At 36.5% G+C, this 21,773-nt stretch overlaps 1 protein-coding gene across 4 annotated transcripts; it reads right to left on the reverse strand.

Moving 5' to 3' along the window:
• Positions 1–5,413: 5,413 nt before the first annotated feature.
• LOC133777551 (leucine carboxyl methyltransferase 1 homolog) lies at positions 5,414–14,520 on the reverse strand. 4 transcript variants are annotated; one of them, XM_062217217.1, is made up of 13 exons: positions 14,345–14,520; positions 14,156–14,244; positions 13,912–14,054; positions 13,574–13,621; positions 13,233–13,314; positions 12,734–12,836; positions 12,373–12,493; positions 12,153–12,200; positions 11,926–12,009; positions 11,751–11,815; positions 6,684–6,735; positions 6,177–6,215; positions 5,414–5,745 (listed from the first exon to the last, which is right to left on the reverse strand). In XM_062217217.1, the coding sequence occupies exons 1-13, from the start codon at positions 14,419–14,421 to the stop codon at positions 5,674–5,676; spliced, it is 1,023 nt and encodes a 340-aa protein (XP_062073201.1). In that variant the 5' UTR covers positions 14,422–14,520; the 3' UTR covers positions 5,414–5,673. The 4 variants fall into 4 exon arrangements, with proteins under 4 accessions (XP_062073201.1, XP_062073202.1, XP_062073204.1 ...); XM_062217218.1 differs by having other exon boundaries at positions 5,414–5,765; XM_062217220.1 differs by lacking the exon at positions 6,684–6,735.
• Positions 14,521–21,773: the final 7,253 nt, after the last annotated feature.

The raw sequence follows: 21,773 nt of genomic DNA on the forward strand, positions 1-21,773 counted from the left end.
AGTATTTGGGTAAAACACAGGGGCCAAACTAGTATTTTCCCTATACATAATAGTAGTATATGATTTTGTATCATGGTATATATATTTTAATGGTAATATATAATTTTGTTAGCATAGCATATACATTTTTAGGTTTTGTTGGTTGTTGACGCGGTTCTTCGGCAACAGGTAATTAAGAGAAAGAGAGGAAGGGATTAGCGCTGAATGTAGAACCGTAACAGATATAAGATCTTAGTGAATGAAATAGGTGACTCAAGACACGTTTTTAAGTGGTTCAAAGGTTAAAATCTTTCTACTCCACCAGTCAATATTATTGATATATTCTGGGTATTTGGTTACAAAGTATATCTCTCCAGAGACTATTTTTTCCAACCCTTATCAACTCCCAGGGTCTCCATATTTATAGGAGAAGGCACCTGGAAGTTGGTAAGGAGGTCATCCCGTGACCTTCTTATTTGTCATATCAACTCTGTGACATTCATGATTAATTCCTAAACTTGACACATAAGTATGGTCAAATCGATAGGTAAGGAGATAATGGGCCGCACGGCCCAACCCAGCCGTGGGTGTCTGAACACGCACGTTCCTGCAGCGTGTCCGAGAAGTCAGGGAGATATCGGACACGTGATGTCAGATATATGCATGTTTATCTTGCGTGTGTTGACTTTACAATGGGTCATAGCCTCCATATCTAGCTCGTACCACAAGCTGTGCATCTGACCCGACCTTCGGCCTTCCGATTCCTTGCTCCAGTCTTGGGAGTCTTGGCGAGTCCTTGAGGATTCCTCGAGCTAAGGGGGGTACGACCTCAAGACAGGAGCTCCGACCTGGGGGATGTTTATGGACTAACCATGATTAGTCCGAAGCTCGGCCTGCTAATTAGCCCGTGGGAAAAACAGGGTGTACATTGGTATATTATTTTCAACTCGGTATATGTATTTTGTGGTATGGTATATCATTATTTTTTAGATAATATTTATGTTCTATCTTGTTATATGTAATGGTGGTATATAATTTTGTTAGCATTAAATATACATTTTAATGGTGATATATAATTTTGTTATCATGTTATATATATGTTTTAGTAAATTTTTTTTCATTTTTTAAGTGTTGGTATATTGTTTTCCAACTCAGTATATATGTTTTTTTCGTGGTATGATGTATTATTTTTTTTAGATGATATTTAGTTTATATCTTGTTAAATATAATGGTGATAGATAATTTTATTAGTATAATATATTTATTTTAATTGTGGTATATTATTTTGTAGCATGTTATATACATTTTTTGAGTAATAATATACAAATTTTGTTTTTGTTAAAAAAAATTATAGTGTATATAAATTTATTATCATCATGGTATATAAAATACTATGGTACATATAATATATATGTTTAATAGCATTGTATATGAATTTGTTACTATGTGATATATCAAATTAATATATCATGCTATTAAACTTATATACCATAAACTTTTTTTTTTTTTAGAAAAGCTGTTGACGCGGTTCTTCGCCAACAGGTAATTAAGAGAAGAAGAGAAATGAATTAGTGCTAATAATGAACCGAAACAGATATATGATCTTAGGAAATGGAAAGGTGACTCAAGACACGGTTTTTAAGTGGTTCAAAGGTTAAAATCTTTCTACTCCACTAGTCAATATCATTGCTCTATTCTGGGTATATGATTACAGGATATTTCTTACAAGAGATCATCCAACCCCTATCAACTCCCAGGGTCTCCATATTTATAGGAGAAGTCACCTGGGAGTTGGTAAGAAGTTCATCCCGTGACCTTCTTACCTATCATATCAACTCTGTGACATTCATGATTAATTCCTAAACCTGACACATAAGTGTGGTCAAATCAATAGGTAAGGAGATAATGGGCCGCACGGCCCAACCCAGTCGTGGATGTCTGAATACACACGTTCCTGCTGCGTGTCCGAGAAGTCAGGGGCATATCAGACATGTGATGTCTGATATATGCACGTTTACCTTGCGTGTGTTGACTTTACAAAGGGCCATAGCCTCCATATTCAGCTCGTACCATGAGCTGGATACTTAACTCGACCTTCGGCCTTTGGAGTCCAGGCTCAAGTCTTGGGCACCAAAGGCGAACCCTTGGGCTTCCTCGAGCTAAGGAGGTACGACCTTATGACGGAAGCTCCGGTCTTGGGGATGTCCACGAGATAACCCTGATTAGGCCGCTGCTCAGCTTGCTAATCAGCCCGTGGGAAAATCAGGGCGTACATCAGCCCCCCAAGCCCCTGCTCGTGGTATACCACGTCGGATAAGGCCACAGTAGGGTCTGGCCAGAACAGCTCCCCCAGGTCCTATGGGCATACCGGACCTCGCATCGGACTCCTACGGGTCATACTCCATTTTCCCTAACCTTTGGGAGTGAGGCAGTCCTCCCCGTGGAAACTAAAGTGCTTTCGCATAGAGTCTAGTCTTACGACCAAGATCGAAACCACGAGCTCCTGTGAAATTCCCTCGATCTAGTTGATGAAAGGCGAGAGGATTCGCAACTCCAGCTCGCCCATTATCAACAGAAAATCACTCGCTACTTCAACACCAAAGTCAAAAAACGCCCCTACTGTGGCCTTATCCGACGTGGTATACCACGAGCAGGGGCTTGGGGGGCTGATGTACGCCCTGATTTTCCCACGGGCTGATTAGCAAGCTGAGCTGCGGCCTAATCAGGGTTATCTCGTGGACATCCCCAAGACCGGAGCTTCCGTCATAAGGTCGTACCTCCTTAGCTCGAGGAAGCCCAAGGGTTCGCCTTTGGTGCCCAAGACTTAAGCCTGGACTCCAAAGGCCGAAGGTCGAGTTAAGTATCCAGCTCATGGTACGAGCTGAATATGGAGGCTATGGCCCTTTGTAAAGTCAACACACGCAAGGTAAACGTGCATATATCAGACATCACATGTCTGATATGCCCCTGACTTCTCGGACACGCAGCAGGAACGTGCGTATTCAGACATCCACGACTGGGTTGGGCCATGCGGCCCATTATCTCCTTACCTATTGATTTGACCACACTTATGTGTCAGGTTTAGGAATTAATCATGAATGTCATAGAGTTGATATGATAGGTAAGAAGGTCACGGGATGACCTTCTTACCAACTCCCAGGTGACTTCTCCTATAAATATGGAGACCCTGGGAGTTGATAGGGGTTGGATGATCTCTTGTAAGAAATATCCTGTAATCATATACCCAGAATAGAGCAATGATATTGACTAGTGGAGTAGAAGGATTTTAACCTTTGAACCACTTAAAAACCGTGTCTTGAGTCACCTTTCCATTTCCTAAGATCATATATCTGTTTCGGTTCATTATTAGCACTAATCCATTTCTCTTCTTCTCTTAATTACCTGTTGGCGAAAAACCGCGTCAACAAAAGCAAACAAACAAAATCAATTGATACAATAGTTTATAAAAACATGAAAAATGAAAAAAAAAAATCAAAATAACTTTAAATAAAAACTAATATACATATATCATAATATTAAAATATTTAGAATGAAATAGTATAATTTAATTTCCTAATGATATATTTGGTAATATATAATATTAAGAGGTGGATAAATTATTTTATTGCAAAATTAAAAACATACAGATTTACTTACTTTCATATACCATTTAGAGTTATTTTGACGGTAGAAAAAAGATCTGTAAAAGAAATCAAAGATGGATGCTGCAGCCTCTTCAATAAAGGGCAGGTTGGTCAAAATAAAAAAGTCAAACAAGAAAGGATAAGAGAGAAATAAAAACATTGGAGAAAATTACACAATAAAAAGAAGAAAAAGAAAACCATATAAATTATAATATATACTTTCCACATGGGCTTCACCCTACAATCCGAACTATGCACTACCGAGGACACACATCTTCATTGCCAAACAGCTAGCAGAGGAAAAAATATTATTATTTTCTTTGAAGTTCTGTTTGGTTGAATTTGAGTAAAGAAAACATTAAAATGAGAATTAGAACATGAATGTAATAAAATTTAAGGGTTTTTTTAATAAATATATATATATATTTGTTTATGTTTTTTTTTACATTTTTACTAATATTATTTTTTTTTCAATTTTACTAACTTAAGTTTTCAAAAATACAATTTTAAAGTTTTAAAATTACAAAAATATGGTTTCAACTAGACATCAACCCTATAGCAATATAGTGCTGAAAAATAACTTAAAATCAACTAGAGAGCAATCTCACAACAATACAGTGTTAAAAGAGAATAATAAATCAATTAAACATGAACATATTGCATTAACTCAAAATAAACTAAAAAATAACTTCAAAAAACTTATCCCTACATTTTTAAATGTATTAAAAATAAACTCATAATATATCTTAAAACAACTAAACATATACACAAATTAAACTAAAAAACAAAAACAAAAAATAACATCGAAAAACTTATGCCTGTATTTTTAAATGTGTTAAAAATAAACTTAACATATATCTCAAAACAACTAAACATATACCAAAATAAATTTAAAAAACAATCTCGAAAAACATATCCTGCATTTTTAAATATGTCAAACTTAATATCAAAATATATCTCAAAACATCTAAACATATATTCAAATAAACTAAAAAAATAACTAGACTAATTTAATTTTCCTTTGCAATCTGCGTGTTCTGTAAAAAAAATCTCATTTTTTTCAACCCCTCTACAAGTTGCCCTGTCGGTAGTAATTAAAAACTTAAAAATTATCTTTTTTTGCAAAATAATTAAAGAGTATCTTTGGTTACCAAAAAAAAGTGCCTTTAGTGAAGAAAGGTGGCAAGGGTTTGAGCCTCCATGTATGGAATGGATATTTTTAATGATATAGTGGAGAACAAATCCATACCCTTTGAAAAGAAACTTGGATGTGTTTTGCCTTCACGACATCTCTCTCTCTCTCGATGTTTGTTTCTCTTGTAAGACAGCAGTGAGTAAGTAATGGCGAAGATCAAATTCTTATCATATGTTTTGCCGCAGACCACTACTGTGGAACCACAAAAATTATACGGTGATGATGATAATGTCGAAAACTGAAAAAATATATTATAACAAAACTTTGTTTTACTTATCAAAAACAGAAATACTGCAGGAACAAGAGTGACATCAGAACTCCTCTGTGCTATGTAATAATCGGCAGAGATCTTCCCTCCCTTGCAGACGGAGCAAACCCTTGATAAATGGTAAAATTGTAAAAATTAATTGAAGACAGTAAAAGAGAAAGAAAACTCCGTTCCACCGTAAAAAAAAATAATTAAAAATTGTGAAGAATTAGTATTTCCTGTAAATTTTCTAAAATTTAATAAGTAAAAAAATAATAAATTTTTATGCATTAGAATAAACTTTCCATTGAAATAATATTTTAATATTTTAGATTGTAACCAAACACAAATAAAAAGGAATTTCTCTTAATTCCATTAATTTTTCAACAACCAAACATGACCTACTTTCTTTAGTAAAACAAACAAAAACACACAGAAAGATTCAACTCATGTCATAGGTAAAAAGAATAACTAGTAGTTATTGTGTACGTGACAATCCCAAAAACCCCCACCATACAAGGCTGCTGGGCTGGGGTCGTACGTGTCAGAAGCACGAGCTTTGTTCTAGCCTAACTTGGCATTGGCAAAGAAAGCTTAAGCTCGTGCTTTCATAGCGAGGCTGATGAGGGGTTTAGCACGTGCTGCTGATTGCTGTGAAAGCCGAAATCCCCGAACAGACCCTGAGCCATTTGAGAAAAAGCCAAAATGGGTTATGTAAATCTGTATCCTTTTGGGACCAAATGTGCAAAAACGACTCATTCCACCAATGAGAAAAGGGAAAAAAGGATAAAGTGAACAACATACATCTCTCCATGTCGCTCCAATAAAACTATTATGATTTAGATACCAATAAAATTTAATCAGTGCAGAAAGGGAAGACAGATTGTAAGAGTAAAAAAGGCTTCAGATTCTTTTTCAGCTAGCAATAAAAACTTTATAAGAAAAATATGTATGGAAAATATAATTAAAATCATAAAATAGCAGCCAGATATGAGTGAAAGATGACCGGGATCAAAAGTTGGTATATTCCAATATCTTTTTCTTTTTACCCTTTCTTTGAACCGAACTCGAGAAAAGTGAGAGCAAGGAGTTTAGTCAAATGCGGACATACCATGGTATCGTTGATTGCATAAGCCACGCAGTAGTGCTCCTGGAAATCGTCAGTCCACAACAAAATTCACGTAAGAATAACGAAAACAATATCGAAAAGCGATGCTAAAGAGTATGACCCATCAACATTATCACAAACTTCACCTCCACATCTACATAGATATGATTCATCTGAATTTGTATTTATATAAAAATATGTACAAACTTTAGATTAGATAAGCATGTAGGTATATATAATTTAAAACAAATAAAATCTTAGTAGTAGTATTTTTAAGCTTTTGTATGTATTGTACATTTATTCTACTACAAAAGATATTTTCCACAATTGTTGAAACTTTAACAGGTATGATTCGAACGTGTGTGGCCATATACATGTGCATGCTAAGTGCAAATAACTGGTATTAACAGCTTTCAGTACTCTACTCGCTGCAAATCTATGTCAAATTGATAATAATTAATATTTGTTCTTTTGTTTTCTTTCACAACAGAAATTGAAGGGTTGACTTGCCTGCATCATGTGCCATTCTTCAAATTCATCAAACAATTCTAGCCGTTCGATCCTAATCAACACAAGATCACAGATGATAATCTTTCTCCAAATACATCAGAACCATTGTGAGCTTCCCAATAAGAAGTTCTAAAGCAAGAGCACAAAGATGCACAGCACAACAAAAACCAGAACATATACTTTATAACAAGAAAGGGAAATTTGCGGCATTAATCCTATGTAGCTCATTTTGTTGCACTTAAATCCCTATGTAAATTTTTTGGCGGCAAAAATCCATGCCGTTACACATTTGGCACGGACGTTGGTCCCCCAACCGTTAAGTATGTCAAGCTGTATACGTGACAGCACCCGATTGGCAGCAAAATTCGTTTTTGAGAAATTTGAGGCATAAATACCTATGTAGTTCATTTTATTGCACTTTAATGCCTAAGTAAATTTTTTGCTACAAAAAATTAAATAAAATAATTTATTTACCTCAAAAAATTACTAAAATCTAATTAACAAATTATTGATCTTAAAAAAAAATTAAATTCATCTTAAAAATTGATCAAATTCTTAATTTTTTTAAGATTACTTTTTATTATTTTTGTTTTAACTAACATTTCAATAAGTTGTTAATTAAAATCTAACAATAAAAAATTACTAAAATCTAATTATCAAATTATTAAAATGTCAATTAAAACAAAAACAATTCATCTAAACAAAACTAAGAATTTAATTAACATTTCAATAATTTGTTATTTTATACTTAAATAATTTTTTAGGTGAATAAATTATTTTATTTAATTTTTGGCAACAAAATTTACTTGGGCATTAAAATGCAACAAAATGAGCTACATAGTTATTTATGCCGCAAATTTCTCAAAAGCAAATTGTCGCCTATCGGGTACTGCCATGTGTACCACTAGATACACTTATGTGTAACGACATGGATTTTTGCTGCCAAAAAATTTGCACAGGGATTTAAGTTAAAGAAAATGAACTACATAGATATTAATACCGCAAATTTCCCTAACAAGAAACTTTTGAGCTTTGAAAAGAGGACTTGTACCACACTATGGCAACTATAATTTTTTTACAACTATGGACCATGCGTCTAAAGGAAAGAGGGAAAATATCAATAAACTAAAATCAGGTAATAAACTTTTAAGAGAGATGTCATTTTCCTGTAAAAGAGAACCTAGAGAGGCCGCAAGTAAACATCCCCTTTCACTCGTTAAAAATGCATTATCTAATTCCAAAATCTGTTATCATTTTATTTTTCTTTTAAACTACACTCCCAACCTAACCCTACAATATTTGGAGACCAGGAAACACAGCACTTGCTATGAAGATGCCCAGGAGGGACTTTAATTGTGTTAGAATATATTTATATATATATATTAGCTATAAATTATGATTAATTGTAATTATTTTAGTTTCCTATATTCTCTTAGTTTCCTAGAAAAGTTTCTCTAGTTTGTATATAAATACAAGTTATTTTCTCAATGAAATAGAAGGAAATACAATTCTCTTGACCTCTTATAACATGGTATTTGAACCTTTAGCTTACGAAATCGAATTTTGCTACAAAATTAGGGTTTAGTCTATTTTAGGGTTTATTTTGGAAGACCTATTTCTGTTAGTATTCTATTCTCACTGCCCACACCACAAGGATCCCCAGCCGCCAATCACCGTTTCCCCAAAGTCCAGCGGTCAGACTCCCTGCGCGTGGGCCCCACACACAGTCGCAAGCCGCGGGCTTGCCTCCCACGCGCCGGTAGCGCGTGGCCCCATCCCCGGCGGTCGTCTTCGTTCCGGTTGTTCTCCTCCGAGTTTCTGGTTATTCGTGCCTCGTTTTTGCTCACTCACCTAGTTTTCGTACTTGCAACTGTCAAGGTTTGTTCTAGGTTTATTGTTGTGATTCTATCTTGGTTTTCGTATTTGTTGTCGTGTTTCTTTGTATAGGCGTTATGGCTGAGAGCAAATCAAAGGCTAAATCAGTAGTTGTATCTAATGTGGTTCCTATGATGTCTAAAATCACAGACCATAAACTGACTGGCTTGGAGAGGAGTAAGACTGTTCGGCTTTAGCTACGAAGTATTGACAAAGATGACCATTTAAATGATGATCCTCCTAAAGAGAGATGATTCGAGGCAAACGTGGCTTTGGGAAGATGCTCGCTTATTCCTTCAAATCCAGAATTCTATTGACAATGAGGTAATTGGCTTGATCAATCACGGTGAGTTAGTTAAAAAACTAATGGATTATTTTGAATTTTTGTATTCCGGAAAAGGCAATCTCTTCCGTATGTATGAGGTTTGAAAAACATTCTACGGTGTGGAGAAACAAGATCAGACCCCTATCAACTACTTTACGGCATTTAAAAAGTATGAGGAGCTTAATATGTTGCTGTCAGCAAGGGCAGATGGCTATCACAAGCTTTCTAGCAGGACTCTCACCTGAATTTGATTCTGCGAAGGCACAAGTTCTTTTTGGTTATGATGTCTCTTCTTTAAAAGATGTCTCTAGCTGTGTTCTTCGCACAGAAATTACTCCCTCTGTTCCTATTAATATTGCTTTGGTGAGTTGTAATAATTATGCGCCTTAGAAATCTTCTACTCTGAGTGTACACAGAGGAGGCAGTTCGCAAGGATTTGAAACTCAAACACCAGATCCTAGAGACATTATTTGCAACTAATGCAAAAATCCATGCCACACCAAGTTTGAGTAACGAAAGCTACAGTTTAAAAATCAGCAAAAACACTCCGCTAATGTTGCAAGTACCAATGATGCCTCTGATAAATCAGTCCTTAATTCTGCTGATGAATTTGCCAAGTTCTCACGATATCAGGACTCACTCAAGTTGTCATCTTCCTCGCTCTTTTATTGCTCCCTTGATTCCATCTCTATTCCTAAGACTGTTCGTGAAGCTATATCTCATCTTGGTTGGCATAATGCAATGATAGAAAGAGATTAATGTTTTAGATGACAATGGTACTAGACACTTGGTCGATTCACCTGCAAGAAAACGGATCAAGGGTGCAAATGAGTCTTCACTGTTAAGGTCAATCCAAATGGGTCAATTGCTCGGTTTAAGGTCCGTCTTGTTGCTAAGGGTTATGCTCAAACTTACGTAGTGAACTATTGTGATATTTTTTCTCCTGTTGCTAAGTTGACATATGTTCGATTGTTTATTTCTATGGTAGTTACTCATCATTGGCCTTTACATCAACTCGATATTAAGAATGTTTTTCTTCATGGTGATCTTCAAGAGGAGGTGTATATGGAGCAACCACCTAGTTTTGTTGCTCAGGGCGAGTCTGTCGTCTTCAAAAATATTTATATGGTTTGAAACAAAGTCCTCGTCCTTGGTTTGGAAAATTTAGTCAGGCTGTTGAGAAATTTAGTATGTTGAAAAGCAACTCAGGTATCATTCTATTAGTCTTAGTTGTGTATGTGAATGACATTGTTATTACTGGAAATGATACTAGAGGAATCTCATCCCTTAAATTTTTCATTCATGCTCAATTTCACACAGGATTTGGGGGTGCTCAAGTATTTCTTGGGAGTTGAGCTCACTCGGAGTAAACAAGATATTTTTCTATCTCAAAGAAAATATGTCCTTGACTGATTGACCGAGACTGGAAAATTTGGAGCAAAACTTTGTAGTACTCCAATGAGTCCAAATGTGCACTTTACGGGAGATGGGGACCCATTTGCAAACCCTGAAAAATATCGTAGATAGGTTGGGAAGTTGAATTACCTTGTCGTGACTCGTCCAGATATTGCATTCTTAGTTAGTTTTGTTAGTCAGTTTATGTCGTTCCCAACAATTCATCATTGGGCAGTGTTAGAACAAATTTTGTGTCACTTGAAAGGAACACTAGGACGAGGTATCGTGTACGCGGATCATGGGCACACTCATATTGAGTGTTTCTAAAATGCTGATTGGGGAGGTTCCAAGGTGTAAAGAAGATCCACTTCAAGTTATTGTATTTTTGTTGGAAGGAATCTGGTCTCTTGGATGAGTAAGAAGCAAAATGTTGTGTCACGATCCACTACAGAGTTAGAATATAGGGCTATGGCACAATTTGTGTGTGAAATAATGTGAATATATTAGTCAAGTAGGACTTAAAACTTCAGTGCCAGCAAAATTGTGGTGTGATAACCAAGTTGCTCTTCATATTGCATCTAATCTTGTGTTTCATGAGCGAACTAAGCACATCGAAATTGATTATCATATTGTTTGTAAGAAAATTCAACAAGGTTTGATCTCCACAGAATATGTGAAGACTGAAGAACACCTAGGGTACATCTTTACAAAGGCTTTAAATGGGGTGCGGGTTGATTATCTTTGTAACATGCTTGACATGATTAACATTTATGCTCCAACTTGAGGGGTAATGTTAGAATATATATATATATATATGTTTATATTAGTTGTAAATTAGCTATAAATTAGGATTAGTTTTAATTATTTTAGTTTCCTATATTCTCCTAGTTTCCTAGAAATGCTTCTCTAGTTTGTATATGAATACATCTAGTTTGTATATAAATACATGTTATTTTCACAATAAAATAGAAGAAAATACAATTGTCTTCACCTCTTATAACACATTGCAATCTTCTTAGGAGGATAATTGTTGTTCTCTACCTAGCATGACAAACATGTGTAAACTAGTGGGCCTTCTAAGACTTGTAAAAGTTGTAACACCACTTGGGATGGTCCATCACAAATTTCGGATTTCAAGGACACTACATCAAGCAATAACCAACCCATTTATATAATTTAAAGCAATAAAAGATGGTTATGCTCGACAATAAAAAATAATAATAATAATTAAATGAACAAAAGGAGCCAATTTGAAGCAGTTCTTGAAACTGAGAAGCTTTAAAGTGATGTAGTGTCATATATCTAAATGAAAGAATTCATAAGGAGAACAAGTAAAGACAAATTAAACGCCAAACTTTTGAGCATTTAAACACTTCCAAACTAGTGCAATTAATTTAAGAAATTAAACATGACAATTCACAAATGAATAATCTGCTCATAACTTCACAAACACTTGAGAACATAGGACATACCTACGTCTTTCCTGAGCTTCAATAAAATTACTATAAACTTTAAGCATGTCCCAAGCAACAGCTCTCTGCAACCAGCCCATGTTGAACATGATACCAGTATTACAAATGGGATCACCAAAATATTATGAAAAAAATAAATTTTTTCTTCCAGATATTAAAATCATGGACCACCTACCTGCCATCCCTGGTCAAGAAAAAGGTTTTCCTTTGCTTGTAACGTTGGTGTGGCATATAAACCCAGGAGTCCACAGCCTCGGCTCTGAATGAAATCATTTTTAAATACCAAAAAGAGAAAAGAAGTCCATTAAGACTCAAATGAGAAACAAGAAAATCCAAAGAAAAATTACTAACTAATGACAGAAACAATAATCAAGACAACAAGAAAAAAAGAAAGAAACAGACCTCCAAATTCTTAATCATCTGTTGCCCAAAAGCATCATCTGGATGAATCTGTTGTAATCAGATGTTAAAGGAACCTAGTTCAGCAATTGAACTGACTTAAAAAATTTCAATCACAAATGAAAGAAGACAAGAGAAGCAGTAAACCTTGAAACCTATCTGCCTTACACAGTCAAAGAAAACACCAAATAATAATAATACTAGGTATGGAAAGGCACATAACCTGTTCATACAAGAAAAATATTGCTGTAGTAAATGTCTTTGATGCCCAACCAACTACAGCACTACTTGAATCTGGATCCAAGTATATCAAAACGCATTCTGCTATTATAAAAGTCGGCAAGCTGATAAAAATATTAGAATGAAGAAATTTAATCCTCCTTCACGATAAATGAAGATAATAAGAATTATATTTCCTTCTCTCTTTTAAGGGAAAATAGGTGTGGCAACTGGCATCTTACATGTTAAATTGCAAAGAGTTTCAGGAAACAATAAGCAACTTCCGTCTCTCTTTTTTCATATATTCAGTTTCTACTTTTTTCACATACCCATTTTTTTTCTAATGAATGACTCTAATCACATACCTGGGATCCATATCAGCTAATGTTATGATGTCATCTAACTTGTTTATGTCACGCAAATCCACCGGGAGTAATTTATAGTTATCACTAAGTACTTCTCCTTTATCTGAAAAGCAACAGATACCCCAATAGAAATTCTATCACTTGCATAAATATTAAAATAAACATAGTAGTCTATCACTTATTTAAACATCAAATTTATATAACCAACAAAAATTTTAAAAATTTAAAATTTCAAGTATTTCTGTAGTAATATCTATGCAAGCCAAGTGTTTAAAAAGTTGTTTTTGACTGCAATTGGAACATTGTTAAATCAAAGAGACATCACAAAGTAAAGAAATCAGAACATATATATCCATATTCAGCATTCTCGGTATGGAATTTCATACATCTTAGTTCTTCAGAAAAGCCATGATTAGCATGAAACAGAAAAGAAAGCTAAACGTTATAGTTAAAATTATTTCCAGCCAGTAAATATGAATGCAACTTGAGGTTCATCTACCTCGTGAAATGGATGCCGATGGATTAATTTTGTTCCTCAACTGATTGCAACTCTCTATAAGTGCAGCCTTCTTACTAGTAACCTAAAAAAATAAAAAGATTTAAAGGTGTGCAAATGACAAAAGCAGAACAAGATTGATCCATCCCTCTTTTAAGAGAAAGCATTAAATTTAATACTTGGTCTAACAGTTGGAATTAGTTACATAAGTTTCTCTCGTAAACAATTCATGCCTATACATTTTAACCTTACTTAGACATAATGCTTCCTCATACCAAAATGAAAAGAAACTGCATTTGATAACAAATTCCCTGATAGTAATGAAAGTTTTAAATCCTCCTCACCTCCTTAAAATCCACTTCCACATATAAATGTGGGGCTTTCCCTTCATCCTGCCAAAGAAAATGAAGAAAATTTTTAATACAGGTCCTATACATGTAATGTGTACATATATATATATATATGCATATGTTGTCCTGGGAAACTAAAAATGAAACACTGAAAAACAATTTAAATCATTTGGGCATTTAAAGACTGGAAAATTAAACAAAACTAAGCCAAAACTTTTAAAATCATTTTCCTACAACTATAAACTCAAAATAAGCAAAACAAAGATACATTTGAAAGTACTAAATTTATCGCATTTAAAATAATAATAATATCAATAAAGACTGAGAAACACCTGCAATTGAAAAAACATAGTATCAAAACCAGCTCCAAGTGATAATATCTGCTTCTTAGTTTGAACTTTTTCATCCCCATTTCTCTCAGTGTCCACAAATTGAAAAAGAAGCTTCCGAAGAGCAGCCCGACGCGCAAAGTAGCCTTGTTATATACCAAGCATGAAAGACGATTAAGCCAAATCACTAATCAAAAACACACAAATATAATCTTACAAAGAAGAGGCAGAAGCTTAATTGTTCTACCACGATTTATTATGGGAGATCTCCTCACGGGTCTCCTAACAAATAAATGGATATAGTCATCCTTCATGTACCCTTTTTTAACGCAGGACCTTTTCAGTCATATAAATTCAAAGTCAGTACCCTTTAGTCCGGAAATGAAAATATTTTCTTGGGAAACAAACAGCAGATAAAGATAAGAAAGGAACTAACAATTTGCTGGCCGAAGCGTCGTCGTTGGTGGCTTGAACAGCTGCTCTGTTGCTACGCGAATCAGCCATCTCCGCCATTGTTTTTCCCCCACAATCTGAGGCAACACTCCAATCGGGTTTTTCTGCCTTTTCTATGTTTCTCTCTGTCTTAACAAAAAAGAGAGTAGTTTTTAGGTCATTTACTGCAAAACCCTTTATCTTTAGCATATTTAGTATCTAGGTCCGGAACTCGGAACTCTTCAATTTGTATTGGGAAATTTGAGTTTTAATGCAATAAGAGACACTACATTTAAAAAATAATCTATCTCTTTATGACTCTCGTTTTGGTGCTACTAATGACGTTACTACCCAAAATACTCATGGCATAATTTTCTCAAACTCTCTGTATTCTCTCCCAAATTCCCAAACCAAGCAAACTTTGAAATCGATAGGCCTCGATTGAATCCGTAGAACCCAACCTTCATTGTCTTCCACGACCACGAACAAGGGCTCCCAAAGGGTCGGAGTTGACGATCGGAGAAGGGGAAGGAGAAAACGTCGAGCAAGCCGACCAAACTTTTAGGAAACAACCCCAAAGAAAACGAAGGTGAGGGATTTCGTTTTTAATCTGCAATATGTGTATGTGCCTGGTTTTTTTTGTTGATTTTTGTTCATAGGATAGATCGGGGCTGGGGAATGAAGAAATTTGGGTTTTTTCGATATTTTTTTATGCAACTCGATAGAAATCGATAGTGCATGATAGGGACTGGATTTGACTGTGCCTCGATAGGCCTCGATGGGACTCGATAGGACTCGATGAAATTTTAGGCTTATAGAAATTTTAGCATATATCTCGATAGGAATCGATAGGACTCGATGATACGGGGTTTTGGGATTTTTAGGACCTACCTCGATAGGACTCGATGATACTGGGCTTTGGGATTTTTAGGACCTACCTCGATAGGAATCGATAGGCCTCAATAGGACTCGATACTACGAGACTTTGGGATTTTTTAGGCCTTACCTCGATAGGCCTCGATAAGACTCGATAGTAACCCGATGATATTATTCTTTGTGATTTTTAGAACCCACCTAGATAGGCCTCGATAGTTTCTGCCTCGATGGGACTCGATAGTAACTGTCTCGATAGTGACCAGATTGTTTTACATTTTTTTAACATTTTCTTTTTGTTTTTTTTTTTTCCAAATGCTTGACCTTATTGTGCCGTTGGAGAAGCACTTTCCTGGCCGTGTCACTTATAGGGGTAGTGCCTACTTGGATACCCTTATAGAGCAGTTTTAGAGGCATGGTCTTATTGAAAGGGCACAGGCATGCCCATTGGGATAGTTCTTTAAGGCGAAGCAGTTTAGTTTTTCTGGGGTTCTGCTGCATCAGCTAATGTTGCGTAAGGTAGAAAGCAAGAAGCCTAAAGAGGGTCAGTTCTACATGGGCAACACTCTGTGTAGATTTGGTATTGCAGAGTTTGCCCTAGTTACCGGGCTGAATTTTGGGAAATCACCGTCCCCAGATGAGTTGAAAGAGCATCTTTCAAGTGATCGGATCATCCAAGAATATTTTAATGGTGATTCGAAGGTTAGTTTTGGTCAGTTGGAAGATGCTTTGAAGGCCTCCACAAACCCAGAAGATGCATTTAAGCTGGGTTTGTGCTATTTGATAGAGGGGGTATTGAATGCCCCAGAGAAGACAATGACGATATGGGGAGATTCCCTGAGGCTGGTTGAGGATCTTGATTACTTTTTCAAGTATCCATGGGGGAAGTTGTCATTTAAGAAAGTTAGCAAAGGAGTTCAGAAGGACATGAAGAAGCAATTGAAACACTACGAGGAGAAAAAGAAAGAGGGTTCAAGCAAAAAACAGAAGGAGGCGAAGTATAGTTTCTATGGCTATGCACCCGCACTTCTTTACTGGGCTTTTGAGGCCATGCCATCTCTCGGGAGTAAGTTCAGTAGGAACAGTGGGAACTAGATTTCGAGGATGCTCAGCTGGGCTATGAAGACTGATATCACTATTTCGACAGCTTAGTTGGTTCCTATATTTGCCAACCGTCGAGTAAGTTCCATTTTATCTTGTTAAATGTCACAGATTAATTGATTAACGATTTATTTTATTAAAGTTTTCTTGACACATGTTATTCAACCATGCAGTTAGTGGTATTTTCCATGATGAAGCCACGTCCCGGTGAGGTAGTTTACTACAATAGCCTCCCAGAAGTTGATTCTAGGTTATTCCCTGAGTTGGAATCAACTATGGGGGAGGCTGGGACTGTAGCGGAGGAAGTAGTAGTACCTGAGAATGAGGCAGAGAAGCTGGCAAAAGTTGCAAAGGAAGCCTCCATTTTTTACGAGGATGTCCCGAGGGTTGAGGAGGGCACTTCACAACCCTATGCAACTTCATCTAGTCAGGTTGCCCAGCCTGATTATGAGCAATTGATGCAAAGGCTCAAGAGGGTTGAAGAGGGCCAGGCAACCTTACTACAGAATCAGACTACGATCATGGCTCAGTTGGCGCAGCTGCTTTCAGTGGTCTCAGGTCGATCCACCGACATAAAATCAGATACAGAGTCTGATATCTTGCCTGCAGACTACAAGCACGGTGATCAACCCTCCACTCCACAGGCCCAGACATCTGTAATTGCCAGTGATGCTGACAGTCCCAGTGTACGAGTACTGCAGCTCGGGGAGGCAGCTGCCCTTGAAGTTGTCAGGAAGAAACGCAGGCCCAAGCGTTTTGATGACTTCACCGACCCAACGAAGAAGATCAGATATGATAAACAGGGGCTAGTTGTTGAACCATTGAGGAAGTGTGACCCACAGCAGGAAAAGAGCTTCCATAAGTGGATCATCGGGAAGATCGACAACAAGAGAGACCGGAACGTCCATACTGGGACGCACGATGTGGCATGGTTCTTGCAGTTGCACATAGTCCAGACTTGGCTTTGGGATTCGGTATGTAAATTACATTTATGTTTTCAATTTAATCTTAATATATTGATCGTACTGACGAATTTTCATGTTTTTTCAGCATATTGATGCCGCTTTGCACATGCTATGCCGCCGGCGCCACTTTTATCATGGTGCATTTTGGCAGGATGCTGCGACCATGAACACCACCTTCCCCTAGGTGTGCCTAGGTCGTTGGAATCATTTCAGAGAGACTGACTCTAAGTATGAATGGGACGACGATGTGCTGAAAATGTTGAAGGGCGATGATAATCAATTCCTTGCATCATGGCAAAATGTGAGTGAAGTATATTTTGCCTTGCACGTCGATAAAGCCGCACATTGGATCACCATTGAAGTCTCCATTCCAACATGGTGCATCAACATTTATGATTCCAACCATAGCGTGCTCAGTCCCACTCTGTTGGAGGAAGCGATCAAGCATTGGTGCTTATTGGTGCCTTCGTTGTTATGGTGTTCTGGCATGTTTGACGACCATGAGTACCTCCAGGTATATCCTGAGCAGAACGCAAAGCCTTTTTCATATTGTCGTATTCCTCCGGAGGAGTGTCCTCAGACTAAAACAAGGTATTCCCCTATTTAATTAGTGTATTTTGAAATCTGAAAATTAAAGTTATTTTTATCTTCTATTGACACAAAATCGATTATATGCAGTGGGGATTGGTATGTTTGTCATCAAATATATCGAGCATTTGGTTTCCAGGCTACCACTCGATACCGTTATCGATGAGAACATGCAGCATTTCAGGACCAAGTGGTGTGTGGACCTATTCTATCAGAATTTGTCCCCGTGATGCTCTTTACATTTTCTTTCATACACATCTTGTATAGTATAGCGTATAGCATCTTGTACATTTTCTTTGTATATTATTTTTTATCAAACAATATTTTTTGAAAAAGTTATTAAATAAAAAAGTACTAAATTCACATAATGTGTTTGCCTCGACATCCAAACAAACAAAGTATTAGAAGAAGTACTCCATATAATAAATGCAGCAAAATCAATTAAATAATTACATAACACAATATTTTAAATCCTAGCCTTACATGACTTCCTATTGTGCCCACTACCACCACATCTGCTACACTTACGTGACTTGACAATCTTTTCCTCGCGTGAAGCATAGCGATTTGTCTTTCGCCTACCCACTTTCTACTTCCTGGGCCTTCCTACAGGGGTTTTCTCAACGGGGACGCCGACAACCGTATCTCTGATGTGATCAAGGATATACCCATTCATCCTCGTTCCCAATAGGGTAAATAGTATCTTTATAAGTGTCCTTCAATGCCTCGATTCTATAGTAAAAGGAACACAGTGAGTAAATGTTTATGCTTCTTTTTCTGGCTGCAACAAAAGCATGTACACAGGGTATCTCAATGGTTTGGAACATGCCATAAGAGCATGATTTTGTGGCCAAGTTCACCTCACCATCACCATTACCATCGACCACATGAAATTCGTGATGACCAAGGACTTGGACATCTAAAAAAATTGATTTATCACTTATTCTCTTCAAATCCTTTTCCATCTCAGGTGATAACACAGTTTTTGCTTTTGCAGCTCTTTCACGTCTATCTGCAAACCAAGACTGAAGAGTGAATCTTATGAATTCAAGAAAAGTGGCGACTGGAAAGCTCCTTGCCTCCTTGGTCTTATTGTTAAAGCTTTCTGCGTAGTTACTCGTCATGATATTGTATCGGTTACCAGGAAAATAAGTGCTACTCCACCTTTCAAAGCCAATTCCCTCTAGATATTGAGCAATGGGCGGATCAATTACCTTAATCTTGTCAAAGAACTTGTGAAATTCCGTTCTTCGAAATGCGTACGCTGCACACCCCATGATGTCTTGCACGTGGTCAGTTTTGAATTTTGCCACAACATTCATACAGATATGATGGTAACATGCACCGTGATACGCATCTAGGAACACAAGCTCCAAAGCATGATTAATGCTTTCATGCCTGTTTGATACAAAAGAAAGGTTCTCAACGTCCCCTATGGCTTCCTTCAATTTTCTCATGAAATAAGTCCAAGAGTTATGGTTCTCACTGTCCACCAATGCAAACGCAATTGGAAACAACTGGTTGTTTGCATCCAATGCAACAACACAGAGCATGTGTGTAACGCCCTGGTTACCCCAGAACAGTTACAGTGATCGGTGAACCAGAAATTTGACCCGCTACCCGAGTCCTTTGGTTAAAAACATGCTATAATTGTGATTAACAGGTTAAGGTGGAAAAACTACTAAAAAGGAATGGATATATTTCATTACAAACTGCTCTGCAAAGCTAATTAAAACATTTACAAGTTGTTCTCAGTACAAAATGGTCATTACTGTTTCAAATTTACAATCCCGCCGACCTAAGCGGCAAAAATAAGGTAAACCCCCTAGTTCCTCTGAGAACGCCTTGGCCGTGGTGGTCAAGCGGCCGCATATGTACACATCACCACCTAAACTCTCCACTCAAAGCTGGGTGAGCTTTTCTTTTCCTTTACCTGCACCACATAGCACCCATGAGCCAAGGCCCAACAAGAAAACACAATACAGCATGATACAATATCAACAATGATCGTAATAATCATCCAGGACTATCAGTCCAAAACAAATAGGTGACAGTCGCAAAAGTCACAAAAATGGAGACAGCCCCCTCTAGCCATGTGACGATAGGATCACCAGGGCTTATCTGATAAGTGAGCCTTTCATAAGTTTGACCAGGATAGGTGTATGGTGAATAGTCACCAACATAACCCTCCTCATGACCATAGAGTCATAACCCTGGAACATCGTTCCCTAGCCACGTGACAATAGTCACCGGGGCCTTATGCCCTGGCTCTGTGTAACTAGTCTTAGACTAGCCAAGCGCTTATAAGTTCATCGACCTTAGTGTAACGTCCTGCATTTTCGGGTACCTTTAAACGACTCGGGTCGGGATTTTTCCCCCGGGTTAAGAATATTATTTTAAATAATATTATATTTTGTTTGTAAGTATTCCATGAGTTATTGCTAGCCAAAATATGAATTTTGTGATTTTAAAAGTCAAGATAAGACTTTCGGTCCTGGACCGACACAAAAACCCTGATCGGGTAAAAATCTCGGAAAATAAAATGAAAAATCATGGCAATTATATTTTGGGCATAAAATACATTCATAAAAGTTAAAGTTTGGTCAAAAATAAGAAACCTAAAAGAAAATGGAAATTTTAAGGCATTTTGTGGTAAATGCCTAATTTTGCCGAAATGGGGAATTTTATTCCATGAATGGACCTTAGGTTAAATTTTATTATGTGATTAATTAAATTAAATGTGAGAGACATTAAATTTAATTAATTAATGTTAAGTTTGGTGATAAAAACTTAATAAGAGTGAAAAATGTGTCAAAAGCCAATTTGGACTTTTCTTCTTATGAAACCTTTATTAACCTTTATAAAAAAAAATAAAAAAAATTAATGGTCACATATATGGCAAAGGGTGGCCAGCCATGTGCTATTTTAGAGTGGTGTGAACCCAATTTTATAAAGTTTAACTCCCATTTTAATTAAGAAGTCAAGTGGGCAAGTGGGTAGAAAAGCACTCAAGTGTTTTGTGATATTTTGAAGAGTTGTGTGAGCCATTCTAACCCCCAAATCCGACCACTCTCCCTCCCTCATTCACTCTCATCTGATTTTTGAAGACTCTCTCAAGTGTTCTCTCCATTTTCAACCCCAAGAACACCAAAGAAACTTGGAAGCTAAGTCTTGGTCTAGGAAGGGTTTTCCCTAAGGTAAAGTTTCATTAATCTAGACTTTTGTCAAGTTTTAATCATAGAGTTTCAAATAGCTAATTACCTATGTTGTTGGGGGAAGTTGGTTAGGGTTTTTGAAAGGTTTTGGAGGAGCCAAAGCTAATAGGAAGGTCCAAACCTTAAGCAAGAACACCAAAGAGGTAAAAAGTTTACTTTTGATGATTTTGTTGTAGGGTTTTTAGTTTTAAGCATTATTTTGTATATCTAATGCTTAAAGTTTCTTGTTGGTGATGTAATAAGGTTATGGTAGTTGTTTAATAATTTTTATGATGCATGTGTATTGATTTTTGAAAATGGGAACCAAAACCCCCAAGGGTTTTGTAGGATACCCTAAAACAAAACATGTTTTGAGCTGTGACTTCCAAGGGGTCAAGCAGCCACTGTATATTGGTTTTGTAAAATTTAATTGTACTGTGATGTTTTTGAGATTGAGTACATAAAATTGAGCTTTTGAAACACTAAAAAATGTTTAGAAATGAGTAAGTTATGCTATTTCAAAGTTTAGGTAAAAAATTGTTTTTTCGTATTCTTATTTTCGGAACCAAGTTTGGACAGCCACTGTATAGGGAAAATGAACCCAGTTTTTTCTAAAATTTTGTGGACATATTTCTGGCATAACCTATTAGTCCACTGTAAAATTTGGTAAGAAAATATTAAACGGTTTGAAAGTTATTAACTGTCAAAGTTT

The sequence above is a fragment of the Humulus lupulus genome, chromosome 5, assembly GCF_963169125.1.
Source record: "Humulus lupulus chromosome 5, drHumLupu1.1, whole genome shotgun sequence".
NCBI lineage: Eukaryota > Viridiplantae > Streptophyta > Magnoliopsida > Rosales > Cannabaceae > Humulus > Humulus lupulus.